Genomic DNA, 22,103 nt, shown 5'->3' on the forward strand with positions numbered 1-22,103 from the left:
CAGAGGCTGCAGGGCGAGTGGGGAGCAGGGGTCACAAAGGCTGCAGGGGCGGGGGGGTGCAGGGGCTGCAGGGCGAGTGGGGAGCAGGGGTCACAGAGGCTGCAGGGCAAGGGGGGGTGCAGGGGCTGCAGGGCGAGTGGGGAGCAGGGGTCACAGAGACTGCAGGGGCGGGGGGTGCAGGGGCTGCAGGGCGAGTGGGGAGCAGGGGTCACAGAGGCTGCAGGGCAAGGGGGGTGCAGGGGCTGCAGGGCGAGTGGGGAGCAGGGGTCACAGAGGCTGCAGGGCAAGGGGGGGTGCAGGGGCTGCAGGGCGAGTGGGGAGCAGGGGTCACAGAGGCTGCAGGGGCGGGGGGTGCAGGGGCTGCAGGGCGAGTGTGGAGCAGGGGTCACAGAGGCTGCAGGGCAAGGGGGGTGCAGGGGCTGCAGGGCGAGTGGGGAGCAGGGGTCACAGAGGCTGCAGGGGTGGGGCGGTGCAGGGCAAGTGGGGAGCAGGGAAGCACTTAGCAACCCCCAACCAAGATCAGAGCGGGAGGGAGGAGGGGGAATGCAGGGTGCTCAGAAGAGGGGGCAGAGTTGGGGCAGGGACTTTGGGGAAGGGGTTGGAATGGGGGTGGGGAAGGGGCGGAGTTGGGGCAGGGCCAGGGCCCCCATGGAGTGTCCTCTTTTTTCAGTGTTGAAATATGGTAACCCTACCCCAGCCCCCCCAAGCACAGGGCTGAAAATTGCAGGGTATAGCCCTGAGATTCTATGTCCAGCACCAGTGGTCGAGGTGACCCGCGACCAGGCCGAACGATAGGGATGAAGACGGTTGAGGAGAGAACAAGTTGGATCTGGGGAATTGACTGGGGCGTTGCTCTCGAGCGCACCTTCAAAGCGAGCTTCTGGCCCCCGGCATGCTTCATTCGCCAGGCCGGGCTGTGCGGGTGAGCGGGAGGAGGAAAGGCAGCGACGACTAAAGCTTGTGTCTCGGTCCCTGCTCCTTGCAGACCCCTGATGAGGCTGCCAAGGCCTTGGCGACGGGGGCGGCCGGAACTGCTTCCGTGCAGACTGCGGCGTGTGCATTCCCAGCGAGTGAAGGGTGGCCTGAGTGTCCTTCAACCCATGCAGCCTCACGTCAGTCTGCTCCGAAAATAGACCGTTCCCATCGAAAATAGACTGTTCCCTGGATCGAGGTCTGCATCTCGTGGGACAGGCCGGCGGTCTGAAGCCAGGAGTTGCACCTCATAACCACTGCCGACGGGACCACCCTGGCCGCCGAGTCGCACGCCCTCTGGGGAGAGCACCTAGCCACAGGGTGCTGAATTCCTGGGCCAAACCCTGCGGGAGGGACTCCTTGAAATTACGGAGGGAGTCCCATAAGTTACAATTGTACCTGCCCACGAGGACCTGATGGTTCGCCACCCGGAATTGCAGGCTGGCTGTTGAATAAATTTTTCTCCCAAAAAGGTCCAGTCTTTTGGCCTCTTTATTTTGGGGAGTTGAGCTGGTGTGCCCCTGCTTATCCTTTTCGCTGTTCCACAGCCCAATGAGGCTCAGCCTGTTGTGTTTCTGGGGTTTGACAATGTACCCAGCTGTGCTGAATGTGGTCCCTCCCTAATTGTTTGATTGTTGATCCTGATGTAGGAGAGAAAGAAACTTCCCCATCAAACCGACTCTGCCTCCTGCTCCCCAGTCTTCAGCCTGGCTGAATGTTGATGGACAAGGGTGTTCCTGCCTGCCTGAGAGCAGGGCCGGTGCTACCATTAAGTTGAACTAGGTGGTTGCCTAGGGCGCCAAGATTTGGGGGCGCCAAAAAGCGGTGCCCCCAATTTTTTTTTTACAGCGTTCCTCCCCGAGTGCACGGTCGCCGCTCCACTTCTCCCGCCTCCCAGGCTTGCAGCGCCAATCAGCTGTTTGGCGCCGCAAGCCTGGGAGGAGAATTAGAGCGGGGGTGGAGTGCTCGGGGAGGAGGCGGAGCAGAGGTGAGCTGGGGTGGGGAGGTGCTGCACGGCTCCCCGGGCCGGAGGGGTGGGGAGCTGCCACGGGGGTGCCTCAGGACGGGGGTGGGGGGGAGCTGCCGTAGGGCTCCCCACCCCAGCTCACCTCTGCTACGCCCCCTCCCCGAGCACGCCGTCGCTGCTCCACTTCTCCCGCCTCCCAGGTTTGCGGCGCCAATCAGCTGTTTGGTGCCGCAAGCCTGGGAGGAGAATTAGAGTGGGGGCAGAGTGCTCGGGGAGGAGGCGGAGCAGAGGTGAGCTGGGGTGGGGAGGTGCTGCACGGCTCCCCGGGCCGGAGGGGTGGGGAGCTGCCACGGGGGTGCCTCAGGACGGGGGGGGGGAGCTGCCGTAGGGCTCCCCACCCCAGCTCACCTCTGCTACGCCCCCTCCCCGAGCACGCCGTCGCTGCTCCACTTCTCCCACCTCCCAGGTTTGCAGCACCAATCAGCTGTTTGGCGCCACAAGTCTGGGAGGGGAGGAGAATTAGAGCGGGGGCGGCGTGCTTGGGGAGGAGGCGGAGCAGAGGTGAGCTGGGGTGGGGAGCTGCTGCACGGCTCCCCGGGGGGGAGCTGCCGCGGGGGGGCAGGCGCCTCAGGGCGGGGGAGGAGCCATGGGGGGGCGCCTCAGGGTGAAGGGGAGGGCGGGGAGCTGCCGCAGGGCTGGGGGGGGCGGGGCGCAAGGTGGAAGTTTCGCCTACGGCGCTAAACTTCCTTGCACCGGCCCTGCCTGAGAGAGGTGCCAGCTCTGCCCTGAGGTAACCACTCTACAACTTCACACCTGCATCTGACCATATCAAAGCATCTCTTTCCTTTTCCCTCCTCTCCTGCCTTTTCTCCTTCTGTGTCTGTTTTTGGTTAGGAGGAAATTGATGTAACAAAATCACAGCTTTGTAAGCAAGCTGAAAGCATATTGTTTGCTGCCATCATAAACTTAACAAATGTCATCCTCATCATGTAAGAAAGGTGTAATAGACTGAGCTGATTTTGTAAGTTTTTTTCTTTGAGCACATCATTAATAAAATGGAAGGTTTACATTATGTGTGGACATTAAGAAGCTAATACCTGAGCTAATGGAAAAGAACCCTAAAATATAGTACTAGCCACGGGGTGCAAAGTAACATCAAAATAATCCCATAACCACAACATTTCTTCTACTCTCTCTAACAAGAAGTTGTCACCAGCAAAGTCAGGAAAGTCCTGGCTGCTATGTCCTTTGCTGCACTTGTTTACCCTAGTTGTAATCTAGATTATAAACTGTTCGGAGTAGTTCTTTTTAATTTTTTTGTTCAATACTTTGTAAAATGGGGCCAGAATCCTGAAAGGAAACCTTAGGCACTACTGTAATACAAGTTATTGTTGTGCTGGAGGGTGTTGGCAGCTGCCAGCAAGTGTGTCTTTGATTTATGGGCAATCACAGACATTGCTGAAGCTGATGAGTGTGTTGGCTGCCTTTTATTCAACCTAAATGGAAGAAATAATTAAACTCCTTTATGGAGTTAGATAGCTGAATCAATAGAAACCACCGCTCAAAGTGCTGGCCTGCATGGGAAAGCCTGAGCAAAAACTAACTCATGGAGAATAAGAGATTGGTGGAGCTGCATGTGTCAGAAAGCAGCAGAAAGCCTAGAGAAAGCCAGAGAAGCACTGGTAGTGTGGCCCTGACAGGGAGCAGAAACAGAGCTCCTTGAGACACAGGACTGTCTGGAAAGCAGGCATGGATTACTCAACAAGGCAACTGCCTCCTGTTTTTTGTTCCCACTGTGTTCAGGGAAACCAGACGTTGTGGACATTCTCTGTAAATAAAGAGGACTGAACTGAAAAAGTACCTGACTCATATAATCAATTTCTTGTTCAAATGGAAACAACTCAGCAAGGCCACAAATATTGGCTAACCACTTGGTCAAATAGGCAACACTGGTGTCAGCACTGGGATAGAGTTTCCAAGGAGAGAAATTATGAGTTCATATTACTGTGGAACCAAGATGGAACAAATAATGGAAGTGCTTGCAGAAATCAGAGATAGCCAAAAGGAGTTAAAACAAGATTTACAACAAGAGCTGAAGATGTCTCAAAAGAATTTAAAACAGGAGCTGGAGATTTAGTGAAAGGAATTAAAGTGACATCTGGAGGTTGCCGAGCAATGACTGAGAGGTGACCTGCTGTTGGAGATAAAATGTTCATCAGGGCAGCAGCTACAAAGTGTCCTGGCAATTTGGCAGCCCAACTACAGAAACTGTCCGTCTGGACTGGCAAGGTGGATCCAGGATGTTACCAGCAAGAGGAGAAGGAGGAAAGGGTATTCCAGGAACCAGGGAAGGTCAGAAAAGCTTTGGCCAACTTAGAACTTGCTAACACAGATAAGCAGCACTGAGGACTTTAGGAGCTAAAAAATTAGCTTCAGAAGGAAATCAAAAGGTCACAGGCCACAGGAAAAGCCACGGCGAGGAATCAGGCCAGCCAGAGAACTTGGGAAAGACAGAATATTTACAACAGTTCTCGATCCTGTTTGTAGCCCACCCAGGCCCAGACAGGAGAGGTTGGATTGTTCCAACTCAAGTGGTACAAAATCCCACTATCTGTGAGGGGAAAACTCCCTGGGAGGCTTATGTAGCTCAGTGCAATTTCACAGCCCCAATGAATGGCTAGTGAGATGAACAGAGAGGGTGGTTTCTAGCAGCCAACTTGAATGGCCCAGCTCTGAAGGTGCTGCAGGATTCACTCCCAGAAAATAAATGGAGTTATCTATATCTGGTGCAATCCCTTGACATGACGTTTGGAGTTAGTCATCAACCTTAGCTAACCAAGCACAGCTAAGAGCTAGAGGGAGTGTGGGGGAAAGAGACCACATGTAAGGAGATTTGTGTTCCTGGCATATCTAGGTGCCAGGAGGACTTCTAGAATATATTAGCAACGCACCAAGTTATAGATGCTCAGATGGACGTGGATTTGCAGATCAAGATCAGTGAAAGAAGGCCAAGGTCACTCTGAGAGGCTGTGGAATTTGCCTCTGAACTTGACTCTTTCCTTGCAGCAGCCCACCCAGAAGAGGAAGCAGACGCTGGTGAGAAGGATGGAAGCTGATCACCAGGAACCCTGTAAGTGCAGCTTTATGTCTAATATGTGTGATGGAAAAGGGGATTCTAATGTGGTTCATGACATTATTGAACAACTGAAAAAAATGCTTAATGTGGTTTATAAAAGAAAGGAAATTGGCAAAGATGCAAAAAACAAGGGAAACCATTCAGTTAAATGCTGGTACTGTAAAAAAATTGGCTGCTAAAGGAAGGATTATTATACATTTAAAGCAGCCCAGGACAGAGCATCCTGAAAGTCTAATGAAAGCCCCTTACCCAGTTTGGGAAATGGGGGGACACCAAGCTGAAAGTCAAGTATCAGAGGGGTAGCCGGGTTAGTCTGTATCCACAAAAACAACAAGGAGTCCGATGGCACCTTAAAGACTAACAGATTTATTTGGGCATAAGCTTTTGTGGGTAAAAACCCCACTTCTTCAGATGCATCAAAGTGCTGAAAGTGCTAACCTTGGAGGAACAAGAACTACTCCCACAGTTTTTGATTAGATCTGGCCAGTTGAACAACCATAATGGGAGTTTGGCTATTGAGTATGTAATAGGATCTGTGAAATGCACAAGAATAGCGGACACTGGCTCACACATAACAGTTATTAGACTAGACAAGCTAGTAATGTTAGGGAATAGGGAACCAAAAACTGATGTCAAATGGAGACAATGATGGGAACATGCACTTGTCCAAAAATAGGGAAAACTCGGTTTGAAAATTGAACCTCCGCAATTTGAGCAAGATGTTGGGTAGCTGAGTTAGTGAATGAGCGAGTCGTTGTTTTGGATTTTATTATGTCCAACAGCTGGAATCAATGCCAGGAAAGGAGTCCTACAAATTCAGTCTGGAAAGTCCCTTCAAAGAGGTGGCCCAGATTTAAAAATTTTTTTATAGACAATTGGTTTGCAGTGAACAAATTGTTCTGCCTCCAGGGGGTCAGAAACCGAAACAACAACTACATGCTGTGGTAGCTTTCCAGCAAGGAAAGATGGGGATTGGTTGAGACCTGCATTAAGACCTATGGTGTTGGGGGAAATTTTAGCTGCTAAAGTTATTGTGGATCTGAAGCAGGAATGGATTCCTGTTCATTTGCCAAATGCTTCTGACAAACAGTAAAAAAAAGGGAACCATCGTTGCAAAATGGGAACCAGCAGATCTAGTAAATGTGACTGTAGAAGAAAACTACAAGGGGAAGGAGATGAAGGTAAGTTCCCTAAATTTCGACTGGACTTGTTCCAGTGCAGTATTTCATATTTAAATGAGAAGCAGCAGAATGATCTAAGACACTTTTTTGGTTAGAAATCAGAGGTTATTCTCCAGTTCCATCAAAGGTAGAGATTGTAATGCACTGGTCCAGCACAAGATTGATACTGGGGAAAACTGACTCATTAAACAGCCACCTGACTATTTATCAGTTGCTAAGAGGGAAGAGGCTTTGCAGATCATTAAGGAAATGTATCACAAAGACATAATGGAGCCTTCAACCAGTCCTTGGGCCTCACTCATGATTCTGGTTAAGAAAAAAGATGGCAGCATCACATTCTATGTGGACTATAGAAAACTAAATTAAGTAACTTTGAAGGATTCTTACCCATTGCCACAAAAAGGTGATAGTACGCTGCAGCAAATTCAGTCTGTTTTTCCACACTGGATTTTAAAAGTGAGTATTGGCAAGTGAATCCAAAGGACAGGGAAAAGACTGCTTTCAGAACAGAACAGGACTTGTGGCAATTTAAAGTGATGGCTTTCAGCTTGTGTAATGCATCAGCCACGTTTGAGAAGCTTATGGAGAGGGTACTGCATGGCATGCCTCTCTCAAAATGCGTGTTATACCTAAATGATATCCCGGCACATGGAAAGATCTTTGAATAGAAACCAGTACATTTACAAAGGGTCTGTGATAAGCTTAAAGCTGCTAATCTGAAACGGAACCCAAAGAAATGTGAGTTGTTCCAAAAAGGTAACCTACCAGGCACACACAGTCAGTGAGGTGGGAATTTCCACTGACAAAAAGAAAATTGAGGCTGTGCAAAACTGGTCAGCTGCCCAGACACTAACAGATGTGCAGAGTTTTGAAGGACTTTGCTCCCATTAAGAGTAGGGCTGTCAAGCAATTAAAAAAAATAATTGCGATTACTCGCACTGTTAAACAACAGTAGAATACCATTTATTTTAAATATTTTTGGATGTTTACTACATTTTCAAATATATTAATTTCAATTACAACACAGAATACAAAGTGTACAGTGCTCACTTTATAGTTATTTTAGATTACAAATATTTGCACTGTAAAAAACAAAAAAATTGTATTTTTCAATTCACCTCATACAAGACCTGTAGTACAATCTCTTCATCATGAAAATTGAACTTACTAATGTAGAATTATGTAAAAAAAACTGCATTTAAAAATAAAACAATGTAAAACTTTAGCGCCTACAAGTCCACTCAGTCCTACTTCTTGGTCAGCCAATCACTCAGACAAACAAGGTTGGTTACAATTTGCAGGAGATAATGCTGCCTGCTTCTTGTTTACAATGTCACCTGAAAGTGAGAACAAGCATTCACATGGCACTGTTGTAGCTGGCGTTGCAAGATATTTACGTGCCAGATGCGTTAAAGATTCATATGTCCCTTCATGCTTCAATCACCATTCCAGAGGACATGCTTCCATGCTGATGACGGGTTCTGCTTGATAACAATCCAAAGCAGGGCGGACCGACGCATGTTCATTTTCATCATCTGAGTCAGATGCCACCAGCAGAACATTGATTTTCTTTTTTGGTGGTTCGGGTTCTGTAGTTTCCACATCAGAGTGTTGCTCTTTTAAGACTTCTAAAGGCATGTTCCACACCTCGTCCCTCTCAGATTCTGGACGGCACTTCATATTCTTAAACCTTGGGTTGAGTGCTGTAGCTATTTTTAGAAATCTCACATTGGTACCTTCTTTGCATTTTGTCAAATCTGCTGTGAAAGTGTTCTTAAAACGAACATGTACTGGGTCATCATCCAAGACTGCTATAACATGAAATATATGCAGAATGTGGGTAAAACAGAGCAGGAAACATACAATTCTCCCCCCAAGGTGTACAGTCACAAATTTAATTGACGCATTATTTTTTTAACAAGCATCAGCAGCATGGAAGCATGTCCTCTGGAATGGTGGCCGAAGCCTGAAGGGGCGTACGAATGTTTAGCATATCTGGCACATAGATACCTTGCAACGCCTACTACAAAAGTGCCATGCGAACGCCTGTTCTCACTTTCAGGTGACACTGTAAATAAGAAGTGGGCAGCAGTATCTCCCATCAATGTAAACAAACTTGTTCTTCTTCGCGACTGGCAGAATAAGAAGTAGGACTGAGTGGACTTGTTGGTGCTAAAGTTTTACACTGTTTTGTTTTTGAGTGCAGTTATGTAACCAGAAAAAAAAATCTGCATTTGTAAGTTATACTTTCACGATAAAGAGATTGCACTTTAGTACTTGTATGAGGTGAATTGAAAAATACTATTTCTTTTGTTTATCATTTTTATAGTGCATATATTTGTAATAAAAAATAATAATATAAAGTGAGCACTGTGCACTTTGTATTCTGTGTTGTAATTGAAATCAATATTGAAAATGTAGAAAAACAAAAAATATTTAATAAATTTCAATTGGTATTCTATTGTTGTTATAAGTGCGATTAATTTTTTTAATTGTGATTAATTTTTTTGAGTTAATCACGTGAGTTAACTGCGATTAATTGACAGCCTGAATTAAGACTTATTTGTGGGTTTGCCAATATTGTAAAACCATTGCATAAGCAGGGTGAGAAAGTGAAACTATTTCATCAGCAGAGTATGAGGTAGCATTTTCTGAACTGAGAAGAGCTCTTGTGTATGCTCCTGTCTTAGCCTATCCGTGTTTCAAAGCCCCTTTCATGTTTGACACTGATGCCAGTGCTTATGGATTGGGGGCGGTATTGGCGCAAGTACACAAAGGACTTGAGAGGGTGGTGGCTTATTACAGCAAAAGTGTAAATTCTCAAGAAAGAAATTATTGCACCACCTGAAAGGAACACCTGGCAATGATTAACTGTATAGAACATTTCCACCACTATCCAGATGGGAGAAAATCTGTGGTCAGTGCAAACCTGCAATAGCTCTTTAGCTTCAGGAGCCCTGAGGGACAACTGGCCAGGTGGTTGGAAAAGCTGCAATGTTACTGATTTCACAGTCACATCTACACCTGGCCTCTCTCCCATCATCTGAAGAAGTCCTAATGTTCCTGGTCCATCCACTAGGATAGTGGCAGTGGGCTGGAATAGACTCCAGACCAGTTAAAGCCTTTTGAAGAGAGACTCCTGATATCAGAATAATGTTTGACTGGAAAATCAATTGGCAAACACAGCCACCGTGGAATGACTATCACAATAAAGGCTTTCTGATGATACTAGGAAGGCTGGGAGTTCAAAGATGAAATATTGTCTAGGAGACAGGAGAAACCAGTGGTGATTGGCTCAGGTACCAGATACATTGGCAAAGGAGGTTCTGAGGGTATGTCATGATTTTAAAGTTGCTGGACATTTTGAGGTTACAAAAACCTTGGCTAAACTAAGAGAGAATTTCTCTTGGGCAAAATGCAGGCAGGATGTAGAATACTGGTGCAGGACATGTGATGCTTGCATTACAAAGAAGGGTCTCCCTAAGATAGGGAGAGCCCCAATGCAGCCGTATCTCATGGGCCCCAATGGAACACATTGCTGTTGATGTACTGGGCCTGGCCTGGGGCAGAGGCTGGCAATCACTATGTGTTGGCTGTCACAGACTACTTTACAAAGTGCCCTGAAGTTTATCCAATAAGGAACCCAAGGGGCTGTAACAGTAGCAGAAGTTCTAGTAAAAGAATCCTTCACCAGATTTGGGGTTCCCAGTACAGCTGGGTGAATAATTGAGTTTTGGTTCTTGGCAGGTCTGGAAAATCTAAACATTTTGTTTCTGGGCATTTTTAAAGGGCTAGATTCACAATCATCATCAGCAGCCACTATTGCTGCCTCCATTATATCTTTTAAACAGTTGGTTAGAGCAGCGGCTCTCAACCTTCCCAGACTGCTGTGCCCCTTTCAGGAGTCGGATCTGTCTTGCGTACCCCAAGTTTCACCTCACTTAAAAACTACCTGCGTACAAAATCAGACATAAAAATACAAAAGTATCACAGCACAGTATTACTGAAAGATTGCTACTTTCTCATTGCTACCATATAACTATAAAATACATCAATTGGGATATAAATCTTGTTCTTACATTTCAGTGTATAGCATAGAGCAGTACAAACAAGTCGTTCTCTGTATGAAATTTTAGGTTGTACTGACTTCACTAATGCTTTTTATGTCGCCTGTGGTACAAGTAGGCAAATATCTAGGTGAGTTGATGTTACCTCGGCAGAGCTCTGCATATCGCCACAGGTACATGTTCCCTTGGTTGAGAACCACTGGACTAGGGCACTTACCTAGGCTGTGGAAGACCTGGGTTCAAGTGCCCCCTCAGCCTGAGGTGGAGCAGGGATCTGAATTTGGGTCTCCCATATTGGAGTAGTGTGCCCTAGCCAGGGAGGGTTCTGATGTGGCTCTTTCCTGATGAAGTTGTTCCACTGTGTATAACTAGTCACTGGAGTAAGGACATGATCCTGCGTCTGCTAGCTCCCAGGTGAGTGCCCGAACCAGCAGGCTAGAGTCATTCTCACTCTCCTTCCCTGGCCCAATGATGATTACATTACTCATCTTCAACGGGGGAGACAGAGGGACTCACCCCAGACTACGCTATAGAAAACATTGGAGGATAGCTTCTGACAAAATCAAAAAACCCTGGGATGTAAGGTCATATGGGGAAACTTTTAAAAGAGGGGACCTGGTCTGGTTCCACAATCCTATGAGAAGAAAGGGTGGGTGGTCTAAGCTAGATAAACCTTGGGAGGAACCCTATACAGTACTGGGAGTGGGACCCAGGACTAAACCCAAAGTTATCCATAGTTGCCATGACAGAAGGCGTCAGGGAGACAGAACATCAGCTTGGCTGCCCCAGAAAGTGAGAATGTAGCTGTGGAACCTGAGGCTGGAAGAGTTGTGACAGAGAAGAATTCCCCATTAGAACAAAATTAGCAGAGTCTGTCCCAGCCAGCAGACTCCACAGAAACACAGATGCTTGTCAGGAGCTAGCTGGAAGCAGCCCCTCCTGAGTGTCTGAAAGGAAATTGGGCAGGTTGAGAAAAGCTCCAAAGAGCTTTATATGGGAGTAGCACTGATTCAGGTCCCTGCTGTGAAAACCTCCTGACAGAAAGACAACATGTAAAGAGTTAAGATTGTATCATTTGTATATTTGTTAAATTGTTTCTTTTCCTTCTGTCTGGGATGGGTCATGCCAGACCTTGTCATTTTGGCTCCCATCGGGATGATAGGTGATGCTGAAGGCTTGTCTATACTTAAATCGCTGCTGTAGTGCTTCAGTGAAGACTCTACCTACACCGATGGGAGGGCTTCTCCCATTGGGACAGCTAATTCCTCTCCCCATGAGGGGGTAGCTAGGTGAATGGGAGAATTCTCCCATCGACCTAGTGCTGTCTACACTGGGGGTCTGGTTGGTTTAACTGCATCATTCAGGGGTGTAAAAAGAACAGGAGTACTTATAGCACCTTAGAGACTAATACATTTATTTGAGCATAAGCTTTCATGGGCTACAGCCCACTTCTTCAGATGCATAGAATGGAACATATATTGAGGAGATATATAGTGTGATAGACCTAGACCAGTTGGGAACAGCAGAGTAGCAGAAGGGAGATATACTGGCCACTGGATAAGTAGTTTTCTGTTCCCTGACCCACCAGAGCAGGGGCTGCTCCAGGCTAAGACCACCTGACTCCAATTAACCTGCTAAGAGTCAGGTGAGGCAGTTAAGCACCTGACTCTAATTAAGGCCCCTCTGATGCTATAAAAGGGCTCACTCCAGCCAAGCCAGGAGGAGCCAGAGGAGAGGAAGTGTGTGAGGAACTGGGAGCAAGAAGCTGAGAGTGAGTAGGTGTACTGCTGGAGCACTGAGAAGTACAAGCGTTATCAGACATCAGGAGGAAGGTCTGGTGGTGAGGACAAAGAAGGTGTTGGGAGGAGGCCATGGGGAAGTAGCCCAGGGAGTTGTAGGTGTTGTGCAACTGTACCAGGAGGCACTCTAAACAGCTGCAGTCCCCAGGGCCCTGGGCTGGAACCCGGAGTAGAGGGTGGGCCCGGGTTCCCCCCAAACCTCCCAACTCCTGATCCAACACAGGAGGAATTGACCTGGACTATAGCTTCTACTAGAGGGGAAGGTCTCTGGACTGTTTCCTGACCCACAGGGTGAATCTGTGAAGCGCGCAAATCTGCCAATAAGCGCAGGACCCACCAAGGTAGAGGAGGAACTTTGTCACAATATACACATACAGAGAGCATGAACAGGTGGGAGTTGTCTTACCAACTCTGAGAGGCCAATTAAGTAAGAGGAAAAAACTTTTGAAGTGATAATCAAGATAGTCCAGTACAGACAGTTTGATAAGAAGTGTGAGAGTACTTACATGGGGAGATATATTCAATGTTTGTAATGGCTCAGCCATTCCTAGTCTCTATTTAAGCCTAAGCTGATTGTATCTAGTTTGCATATCAATTCCAGCTCAGCAGTTTCTCCTTGGAGTCTGTTTTTGAAGCTTTTCTGTTGCAAAATTGCCACCTGCAGGTCTGTCATTGAATGACCAGACAGGTTAAAGTGTTCTCCTACTGGTTTTTGAATGTTATGATTCCTGATGTCAGATTTGTGTCCATTAATTCTTTTGTGTAGAGACTGTCCGGTTTGGCCAATGTACATGGCAGAGGGGCATTGCTGGCACATGATGGCATATATCACATTGGTAGATGTGCAGGTGAACGAGCCCCTGATGGTGTGGCTGATGTGATTAGGTCCTATGATGATGTCACTTGAATAGATATGTGGACAGAGTTGGCATCGGGCTTTGTTGCAAGGATAGGTTCCTGGGTCAGTGTTTTTGTTCAGTGATGTGTGGTTGCTGGTGAGTATTTGCTTCAGGTTGGGAGGTTGTCTGTAAGCGAGGACAGGTCTGTCTCCCAAGATCTGTGAGAGAGGGATCATCTTTCAGGATAGGTTGTAGATCTTTGATGATGCGCTGGAGAGGTTTTAGTTGGGGGCTGAAGGTGACAGCTAGTGGTGTTCTGTTATTTTCTTTGTTGGGCCTGTCAGGGGTGTGGATTTTTCACACCTCTGAGCAACATAATTATACCAAGCTAATTTCCTAGTGCAGACCAGGCCTGAGATGGGGTGGTGTGCTGGAGGGCTACGGGGGCTGCCGGCTGGCATGTTTGATCTGTGGGCAATCATAGACATGCTGAACCTGATTAACATACTAGCTACTTTTCATTCAGCTAAATTGGAGAAGCAATTAAGCTCCTTTGTGGAGTAAGATAGCTGGAACAAAAGAATCACAGAATCATAGGACTGGATGGGACCTCGAGAGGTCATCTAGTCTAGTCCCCTTCACTCATGGCAGGACTAAGTATTATCTAGACCATCCCTGACAGGTGTTTGTCTAACCTGCTCTTAAAAATATCCAATGATGGAGATTCCACAACCTCCCTAGGCAATTTATTCCAGTGCTTAACCACCCTGACAGTCAGGAAATTTTTCCTAATTTCCAATCTAAACCGCCCTTGCTGCAATTTAAGCCCATTGCTTCTTGTCCTATCCTCAGAGGTTAAGAAGAACAATTCTCCCTTCTCCTTGTAAAACCTTTTATGTACTTGAAAGCCACCAGCCAAGGTGCTGGACCATGTAGGAAGGCCTGAACAAGAACTAGTTCAGGGAAAATAAGAGGGGTTTCCCTTGGACTGATTGAAAATACAGAGATTGAGCCATTGATTGGTGGAGCTGTGTGTGTCGTCAGGAGAAAACCAGAGAAACACTGTTAGCATGACCCTGAGAGGGAGCAGAGAAAGAGCTTCTTTTGAGCATAGTACTCTGGAGAAACAGGATTGGGTTTCTGGACAAAGAAAGTGCCACTTATTGATTGTTCCTATTGTGTTCAGGGAAACATGACTTTCTGGGCAATCTTTGTAAATAAACAGGTTTGCACCAAAGAAATCCCTGACTTGTATAATCAATTTCTCCTCCTAATGAAAAAACTTGGTTAAGAACCTGCTTGGGCCAAGGGGCAATGTTATAAATAAAAAACTGGGGAGTTAAAATCTTCCAGGAGGGTTGGAACCTGGGATTGTGACATGTATGGGTTGCTTCTGAAGTTCCACATCCTCTCCTTCAAATTGATTTGGTGTCCATCTACTAGTACCTGGGACTCCCCCTTGTCCAGTCTGCATAAAGTGTTTCTGCTTCTGTCACCTGTCTGAAGCTCATAGCTCCATAGCACAACACTACCCCTGGAGTGGTCAGAGCAGTATCGATATTGGTCACTATTTCATTGTGAAAACAACCAGATCCTAGTTCTGTCCTTGCTCAAAATAATACAATTCCTCACCACTCCTCTGCAAAGGCCATAAGGCTGAAACTCCCTTTATCTTGCCCACATCCAACTTTACTCACCCAGATCCTCCTTGCACTGGCCAGCCTGGGTGAAAAAGCTTCTACTGACTTCATAGCCACCAAAGAAGAAGAAGTAGCCAGGCACCTCCCGTAGCCAAGTACTGGTCAGGCCCTGGAAAAATCCCAGCAGGCCCTCAGATTGAAAGATATTTTTCACAGTAGCCCAGGTAGAGCTGCAAGAGAGAACATAGGCAATGGTACCCAAAAAAGGACCATCCGGGTCCGAATGAAAACAATCACACTCAGCATTACCTTTACCAACCCAGGATGATCAGTCAACCTAGAACCATGCCATATTACCCCAAATTCTCATTGAGAGTGAATGCCAGATTCGTTTTCCAGGCCAAACTGGGCGGTGGAAGGAAGAAAGGAGCAGGGGGACTTGGTTTAAACTCATGTATCTGAGTGGGCTCTGGCATATCATCCACTGACCTCCCTTGCTCCCTTATCTGCAAATGTTCTCCACAAATTGTCCTTTGGAAACATGGGATTAATTTGGGACATAGGCACAAAAATGGGGGAGCTGGGTAGCCTGGCAACCACAGCAGGAATGATCTGCACTGTGCCATGGGAGAGATGTTGTCTGCCAGCTCAGCCACAATACAGTGGCCAGGAAGGAGAGGAGGATGTTTGGTTGTGACAGAGCAGGGGTCGGCAACCCTTCAGAAGTGTAAAAAGCAACAAAGAGTCCTCTGGCACCTTATAGACTAACAGATGTATTGGAGCATGAGCTTTCGTGGGTGAATACCCACTTTGTCAGATGCTACCCCTCTGATACTTGACCTTCAGAAGTGGTGTGCCGAGTCTTCATTTATTCACTTTAATTTAAGGTTTCGCGTGCTAGTCATACATTTTAACATTTTTAGGAGGTCTTTCTATAAGTCTATAATATATAACTAAACTATTGTATGTAAAGTAAATAAGGTTTTTAAAATGTTTACAAAGCTTCATTTAAAATTAAATTAAAATGCAGAGCCCCCCGGACCGGTGGCCAGGACCCGGGCAGTGTAAGAGCCATTGAAAATCAGCTCGCCTGCCGCCTTTGGCACACGTGCCATAGGTTGCCTACCCCTGTGATAGAGGAAGGCTTCGGGTATGCTGTGTCATGCAGACCAACAGGCAGGCAGTCTGGCCAGGAGGGACAGAAGGAAGCTGCAGGGCCCTGCCCAGTAAGCACTTCCTAAGGAATGTGTTTGCATTGTCTGGGTTTAGCACCAAGCCAGCTCTAATCAGCTGGGCAGTGTGACACCCTCATCTTCCTGGGCAAGAGGGAATTCAGACCCTCTGCCTCACTCTCAAACCTTCCCCACCAGGGCTCTGTGTGACGTGTGTAATTCACCAAAGCCTGGCCTGCTTCCCAAGGCTGTGACGTACCTGTGACGTGCTAGTGCTGTTCGCCCAGTGACCTTCATCTCATGTAAGGCCTGCATGCGGCATTTCACCAGCTCCGCAGGGCACAGCACCATAGAGGAAAAGACGGAGGAGAACGAGCCGGCAAGCGCACTCTGCAGGTCGCTTTCACCATAGGGCGCGAGAACACAGATGTTAGAGCCGACGCTCACCCCCCACAGGCCCAGGCTCTGCAGAGGGCTGAGCAGAGGCCCTCATCACCTCTACCCTAGAGGAGGAGCGTGACCTGCCTCCCCAACCCTGACTATCCCCTTGCTCAGGGACGTCCCACAGCCTTCTCCTGGGCTGTCACAGATGGAAAACGTGGGTGACTCGGCTTCCCAAAACGGCGTCACCCTGAATACTGCCCAAAGTGCCCCCAACCTGAGCCCCCCAGGGGGGCTTACAGCAGCCTCGCCATGCAGCCCCACCCCCTCTGGTGTCCCCATGCCGCACACCCGCAGGGCCAGGCCATACCTCAGCTCCAGCACACTGCTCAGTCCAAACAGCTGCCTCACCAGCTGCTGACAGAAGCCATAGCAAGCGAAGAGCACTGCGTTCTCTGCCACGTTAGCAAGCAGGGCTGGAGTGGTGCCCTGGTACAGCCCAGGCAGCCCTTCCTGCCGGTACGTCCGGACTGAGCAGTCAAAGAAACCCCGGTACATGGTGGGGAAGGTCTGCATCTTCACCTTGATTGTGTCAAAGGGCTGCCCGCTCACCACACATGCCACCCCGCCTGCAGAGACAAACCCACAGTCACCTCAGTGCCCCCCTTCGCCAGTAGATAAATCTCTGCATTAAGCATCTTCGCATAACTGTATCATTTTCATATGACTTTGTATTATGCCTCTTCCTATAACCTTGTATTAAGTCTTTCCATCTATAACCTCTATTTTCATACAAATTTGTAGCAAGTCCTTTGATATAGGAACTTTGTATCAAATCCTTATATAGAAAATTTGTATTGAGCTTTGGTACACCTCTACCCCGATATAACGCTGTCCTCGGGAGACAAAAAATCTTACTGCGTTATAGGTGAAACCGCATTATATCGAACTTGCTTTGATCCACCGGAGTGTGCAGCCCCGCCCCCCCGGAGCACTGCTTTACAGCGTTATATCCGAATTCGTGTTATATTGGGTTGCATTATATTGGGGAAGAGGTATATAATGTTATAGCCCCTAAGGATAGTTAAGGTAGAAGAAAAATGTCTTTTCACTAGGAGTAGAATAAAAGGGGGGGGGGGGGGGAGAGAAGAGATCTTAATCAATTGCCCTGTTGAATGAATGAGGTGTGAATGAGTAAGGCATGGAAGGCAAGCACCTCCAGCCAGCTGCAACAGTTGGAGGGGATAGAAGCCAGATCCAAGAACAATAAAACTTGTCAAGTGGGCTCATTAAAGAAGATCAGACATATTGACAGCCCTGGGAGTTAGAAGGGAGCACCATCTTTTGAAAACACCCTTTTTGAAAATAAATGTGGCAGCATTAAGACAATACCCAGAAGGAAGCGCCACAGATGACCAACTGACACAGACACAGATTTTGCATCTGGTATAGATTTGCATGAGGGAAGCTGCTATAAATGTGAGGTGTCTTGCAGAGGATCCCAGGTCTCGTCTTGTCAACATCGGAGCATCGATCCGGACCAACAGAAGCCCAGCTCCACCCCTCCCCCATCTAACTCACCTGGCCAGTGCAGTTAAGGGGAGCAACTAGTTGGTAACAACAAGACGGAGTTTGTGGGTGAGTGTAATATATCTCTTATGCATATGATACAGTGTAGATTGATACATGTACTACCAATAAATGTGGCGCTTTGCATTATCCCCCCTGAAAAGATCCTGTGCAGTACTTTAAGTACAACGTTTGCCCCTGCCCCAGGGGTAAAGCCTCAGAGCACCTCAGTGCCAGCACCTCACCCCCAGCCCACAGGGCAAAGCCCCTGGGTACCTCAGTGCCCCCTTAACCCCTCCACGGGGCAAAGCCCCCAGGTACCTCAGTGTCAGTTCTTCACCTCACCCCCAGCCCACAGGGCAAAGCCCCTGGGTACCTCAGTGCCCCCTTAACCCCTCCACAGGGCAAAGCCCCCAGGTACCTCAGTGCCAGTTCTTCACCCCACCCCCGACGGGGCAAAGCCCCCAGGTACCTCAGTGTCAGGTGCTGGGGGTTGTAAGTCTCCTCCTCCCACAGCTGAGAGGCCCAGGATTGCAGGTGTCCTCTGAGCTAGAATTCCTCCCTCCGATAAGTTTTAACTTGCTCCTGAACCGCGGTCCTGTCTTATTTCAGGGATTCAAGTCCAACTCCTGCTGCCTTCCAGGCCTCACCCCACTTCCTGTTGGGGCCCTATCCATGCATTTGGCTCAGGGCTCCCCTTCTCCCCAGCCGGGTATCTTGCCCTTCTGAAGAACCCAGCTATGCTCCCAAATGATTCTACCTGCCAATGCCCTCCGCCCCTTGCAGAGGACGGGCCCCAGCTCCCAGACTCACCTGCTGCCCCTGCAGTGAGGTGAACCAGTGCCTGTACCAGTGGGTGGGACTTGGCTGCATCTGCAGACATCTCAGCAAACTGGACCACGCTGGACCCTAGAGCAGGAACCAGGCTGCAGTCAACCCGCTCCCAGCTCAGTGATGCAGGGAGCAGGGAGCACAAGCAACAGGCTTCAGAGGTCACCCTGCTGCAGAACCATATTGCTCGAGTTTTCTTTGTCCCCTTGGGAATCCAACAGCAACTTGGAGATATCTGGGTATTTGGGGTGGAGGCCTGGGTGTAGTCTTTAAAGAGGGATTCGAGTTAGGGGCATAGGGATTGGGAAGTTTGTGGGGGCTGTGAAGGAGGCTATTGTGGGTACTGGGAGAGTACAAGAGCTGTGGGGTGGGGAGGTTGTGGGGGACACAGGGACTGTGGGGATATGAGGGGGCTGTGGGCACAGAGGCTGGAAGGCATGTAGGGCAGCTGGAGGGGGCACAGAGGTGGTGGGAGCTATTGGGTGGTGGGAGAGCATTGGGGAGGCTGTGGGACACAGGGGCTGTGGAGAGCATATGGACTAAGGCTACTAGGAAGGTTGGAGGGGGGCACAGGGCTGGTGGGAGGAGGCCTGGATGGGGGTGCAGGTCTGCCTCACTGACCTGGGTCTGAGTAGCATGGCACCTCAGCATTGTTGGCAGCACCTGAGTCCTGCCTCAGCTGCAAGGAGTGGGTCAGGAAGTGGTATTGGGCAGAGAAGTAGCCAGGGGCCCTGGGCACAACTCGGGATTGCTGAGGGGTGCTGCACTTCCCTGGTGCAGCTTGGGGTGCTGGGGCAATGGGTGTGTGTAACAGGGTATCAAGGCAGACGGTGGGGGAGGGGGCATCTGGGCAGAGGAGGGTAGTGGGAACCTGTGTAAAAGGGCAGCAGGACAGAGGGAGAGTGTGCAGCATTGGAGCGGGGCATAGAGGGGTTGTGAGTGTGTACAGGGTGTAGTGGGGCAGAGGGTGGGTAGCGGGAGTGTGTACAGGGTGTAGTGGGGCAGAGGGTGGGTAGCAGAAGTGTGTACAGGATGTAGTGGGGCAGAGGGTGGGTAGCGGGAGTGTGTACAGGATGTAGTGGGGCAGAGGGTGGGTAGCGGGTGGGTAGCGGGAGTGTATGAGATGTAGTGGGGCAGAGATCGGTAGCGGGAGTGTATACGGGGTCTAGCGGGGCAGAGGGTGGGTACTGGGAGTGTGTACTGGGTGTAGCAGGGCAGAGGGGGGTAGTGTGTCTGAGTGTGGGGGCTGATGAGGCAGAGGGTGGGTAGTGGGAGTGTGTACAGGATGTGGGGCAGAGGGTGGGTAGCGGGAGAGTGTATGGGGTGTAGAGGGGGATAGCATCTAAGTGCAGGGGGTATTGTGGTAGAGAGGTAGTGTGTGTTTGTGTGTGAAGATGGGGCAGTGGGCGTATGGGCAGATGGGGGTTGTGGGGGCAGGGGTATCAGGGTAGTGAAGAGGTATATAGTGGGGGATCCAGGCAGGAGCAGGGAGTGGGGATGTATTTAAAGGGTATCGGGGGAGTGCAGGGTTGTATAAAGAGGTAGCAGGACAATGGATGTGTGCGCGGGGGTGCATTGGGTAGAGTGGATAGTGGAGGTGTGGGTAAAGGGGTGTCAGGACAGTAGGGGGTATGGCAGGTATTGGCAGTCGGATGCATGTAAAAGGCTATCAGGGTACTGGAGAGATGTGTGGTGGCTGGCTCCTTGGATACCTTTGAGGAGCAGTGGGCACTGTCCAGGGTTCTCTGCTCGGTGTCCTCTTCAGGTTCCCTAGTTTTGGCCCTTTGACCCTCACACTTGTTCCTGTTTTTTTCCTTTGTTGTCTCCCAAATTTAGTTGAGTTCTGGGCTCAGTAGCTCCTCCCCAGGCTGGGGAAGGGGCTTTTAGTTGTGGGCGGGTTTACGCCGCCTGCTTCCCAGCACCCAATAAGATACTCAGCAGAGATCAGTAAGTACAGGGCTCAAGGGAGAGACGTGTCCCTGAGGAGAAAAGTGGGGTCTGCACTAATCCTTCTAATACCTGCCCACATATGGTGAAATGGATACATTAAATCAGTGGGTGCATTCTCCCTGTCGGAGACTCACAGAGCTTTCCCTGCTCTCCCCAAGGTCTGGCCTGCACTTCACCGTGGGCTGCAGTGGGGGAGGTGTTTTTTTCTTAATGTCCCCATCCTTCCTCCTTCCCCCCCCAAAAGTTCCAGGTATACTAACCCCTGAGAAGCAGGTTTGGGAACAGGGTGTGGGAATCTCGTGTATCTGTCACATTTCAAAGCTAGCAAGTTCAAAGCCCGTTAATGACATGAGTCTTTAACATTCTTTATCAATTTGGTTTTAGATGAATTCCTACTGTGTTTTTAAAGCAAGAGGTAAAACATCTTGGGCCTTCAAATATCATTATTTTGTAATACTTGTGCTAAGAGTCCTTTGGCTCTATATATGTAAAAGGCCAAGTGAGAACCATATTTTCATGAGCACCTGGAATCTCTATAAAAACAGCAGAACTCAAAAAGGGAAAGCAGTTTAAATAGACAAATCAAACAACTGAGGCTAAAAAGATCCCATCCTATTTCAGAACCATGACTTCTAGGAGGAAAGAAGTTTAATGTGGCAGTTTGTGTAGATTCAACATCTTTACATGGTTGAACTATTCATTTCTAAATACAGACTATTCTCTTTCCCTGGCCAGCTCTACCTCTCTTCATATCTAATAGGTCTGGCAGAGGCCTTTAAAAGTCTTACAAGGTATTTGTACTGCACGCTATCAATCAAGTTGTTCAAATAAGTCCTTTTTCTCTCCATAGAGCAGATGTATAAGGATGGTGGAAGCAGCTTCCTCAATGCTCGTTGGAGGGACTTGACATTCCTAAACAGGTAACTACTATTTGTTGGAGTGGATCAGTCTCTACCTGTCCCAGCAGCCAGATCCCTCCCAAAATATGGCACTAAGTTCCAGCTAGGAGGTTGTGCAAATGAGAGAGGCAGGACAGGACCAACTGTGAGGTGTCCTTCAGCAGACACGTTTACAGGGCACAAGCATTGCTGTTCAGGCTGATAGCTGCCATTAAGTAACTTGAGCCCTCTCAGTATATGCTCTTGATGGTCAGTCAGAAAATAACCCAACAAACCCAAAAGCCCAATAACAAAGTACCCTAGAACATCCATAACCCCCAACTCAGCCTGTAGAAGACCAGCTACAATTAAAATCACAGCTAATGTAAAAGCAAAAAAATACACATGCAAAGCCCCCTGACTGATGGAACTTACAGTGCCTTCTGTAGTAAGATGAGGCCCTGAAACATAAACCCTTATATCAGAGGCCCGGTATGAGGCCTAAGGCCTGAACTAAAGTAATGGTCAAGACTTTGCTAATATAAAGCAAAGTTAAGTTGTGAGCAAAAGGCAGGCCCTGCTCACAGAAGCTGGCAAGAAGAGGGCTGATGTTGCAAAAATACACATATCTAAAAGGTACCAGAACACTCCAATACTTGCACATTCCACACAGATAACAAGGACAGGGACAAAAGGGGAATATGATGGATAGAGTTGTTTT

General features: G+C 48.5%; 1 protein-coding gene across 1 annotated transcript in view; it reads right to left on the reverse strand.

The window, feature by feature from the left end:
- The window catches only part of LOC135883903 (mitochondrial ornithine transporter 1-like), a 30,995-nt gene extending 12,389 nt beyond the window's left edge, over window positions 1-18,606 (reverse strand). Inside the window, exons 1-4 of the mRNA XM_065411171.1 lie at window positions 18,537-18,606; window positions 16,525-16,783; window positions 16,033-16,173; window positions 14,659-14,831 (exon numbers count right to left, since the gene is read on the reverse strand). Of these exons, the coding sequence (XP_065267243.1) occupies window positions 14,659-14,831; window positions 16,033-16,173; window positions 16,525-16,783; window positions 18,537-18,606 (643 nt within the window). The remainder of the gene's footprint in view (window positions 1-14,658; window positions 14,832-16,032; window positions 16,174-16,524; window positions 16,784-18,536) is intronic.
- Between the last annotated feature and the right edge of the window lie 3,497 nt (window positions 18,607-22,103).

Source organism: Emys orbicularis, chromosome 9, assembly GCF_028017835.1.
Source record: "Emys orbicularis isolate rEmyOrb1 chromosome 9, rEmyOrb1.hap1, whole genome shotgun sequence".
Lineage (NCBI taxonomy): Eukaryota > Metazoa > Chordata > Testudines > Emydidae > Emys > Emys orbicularis.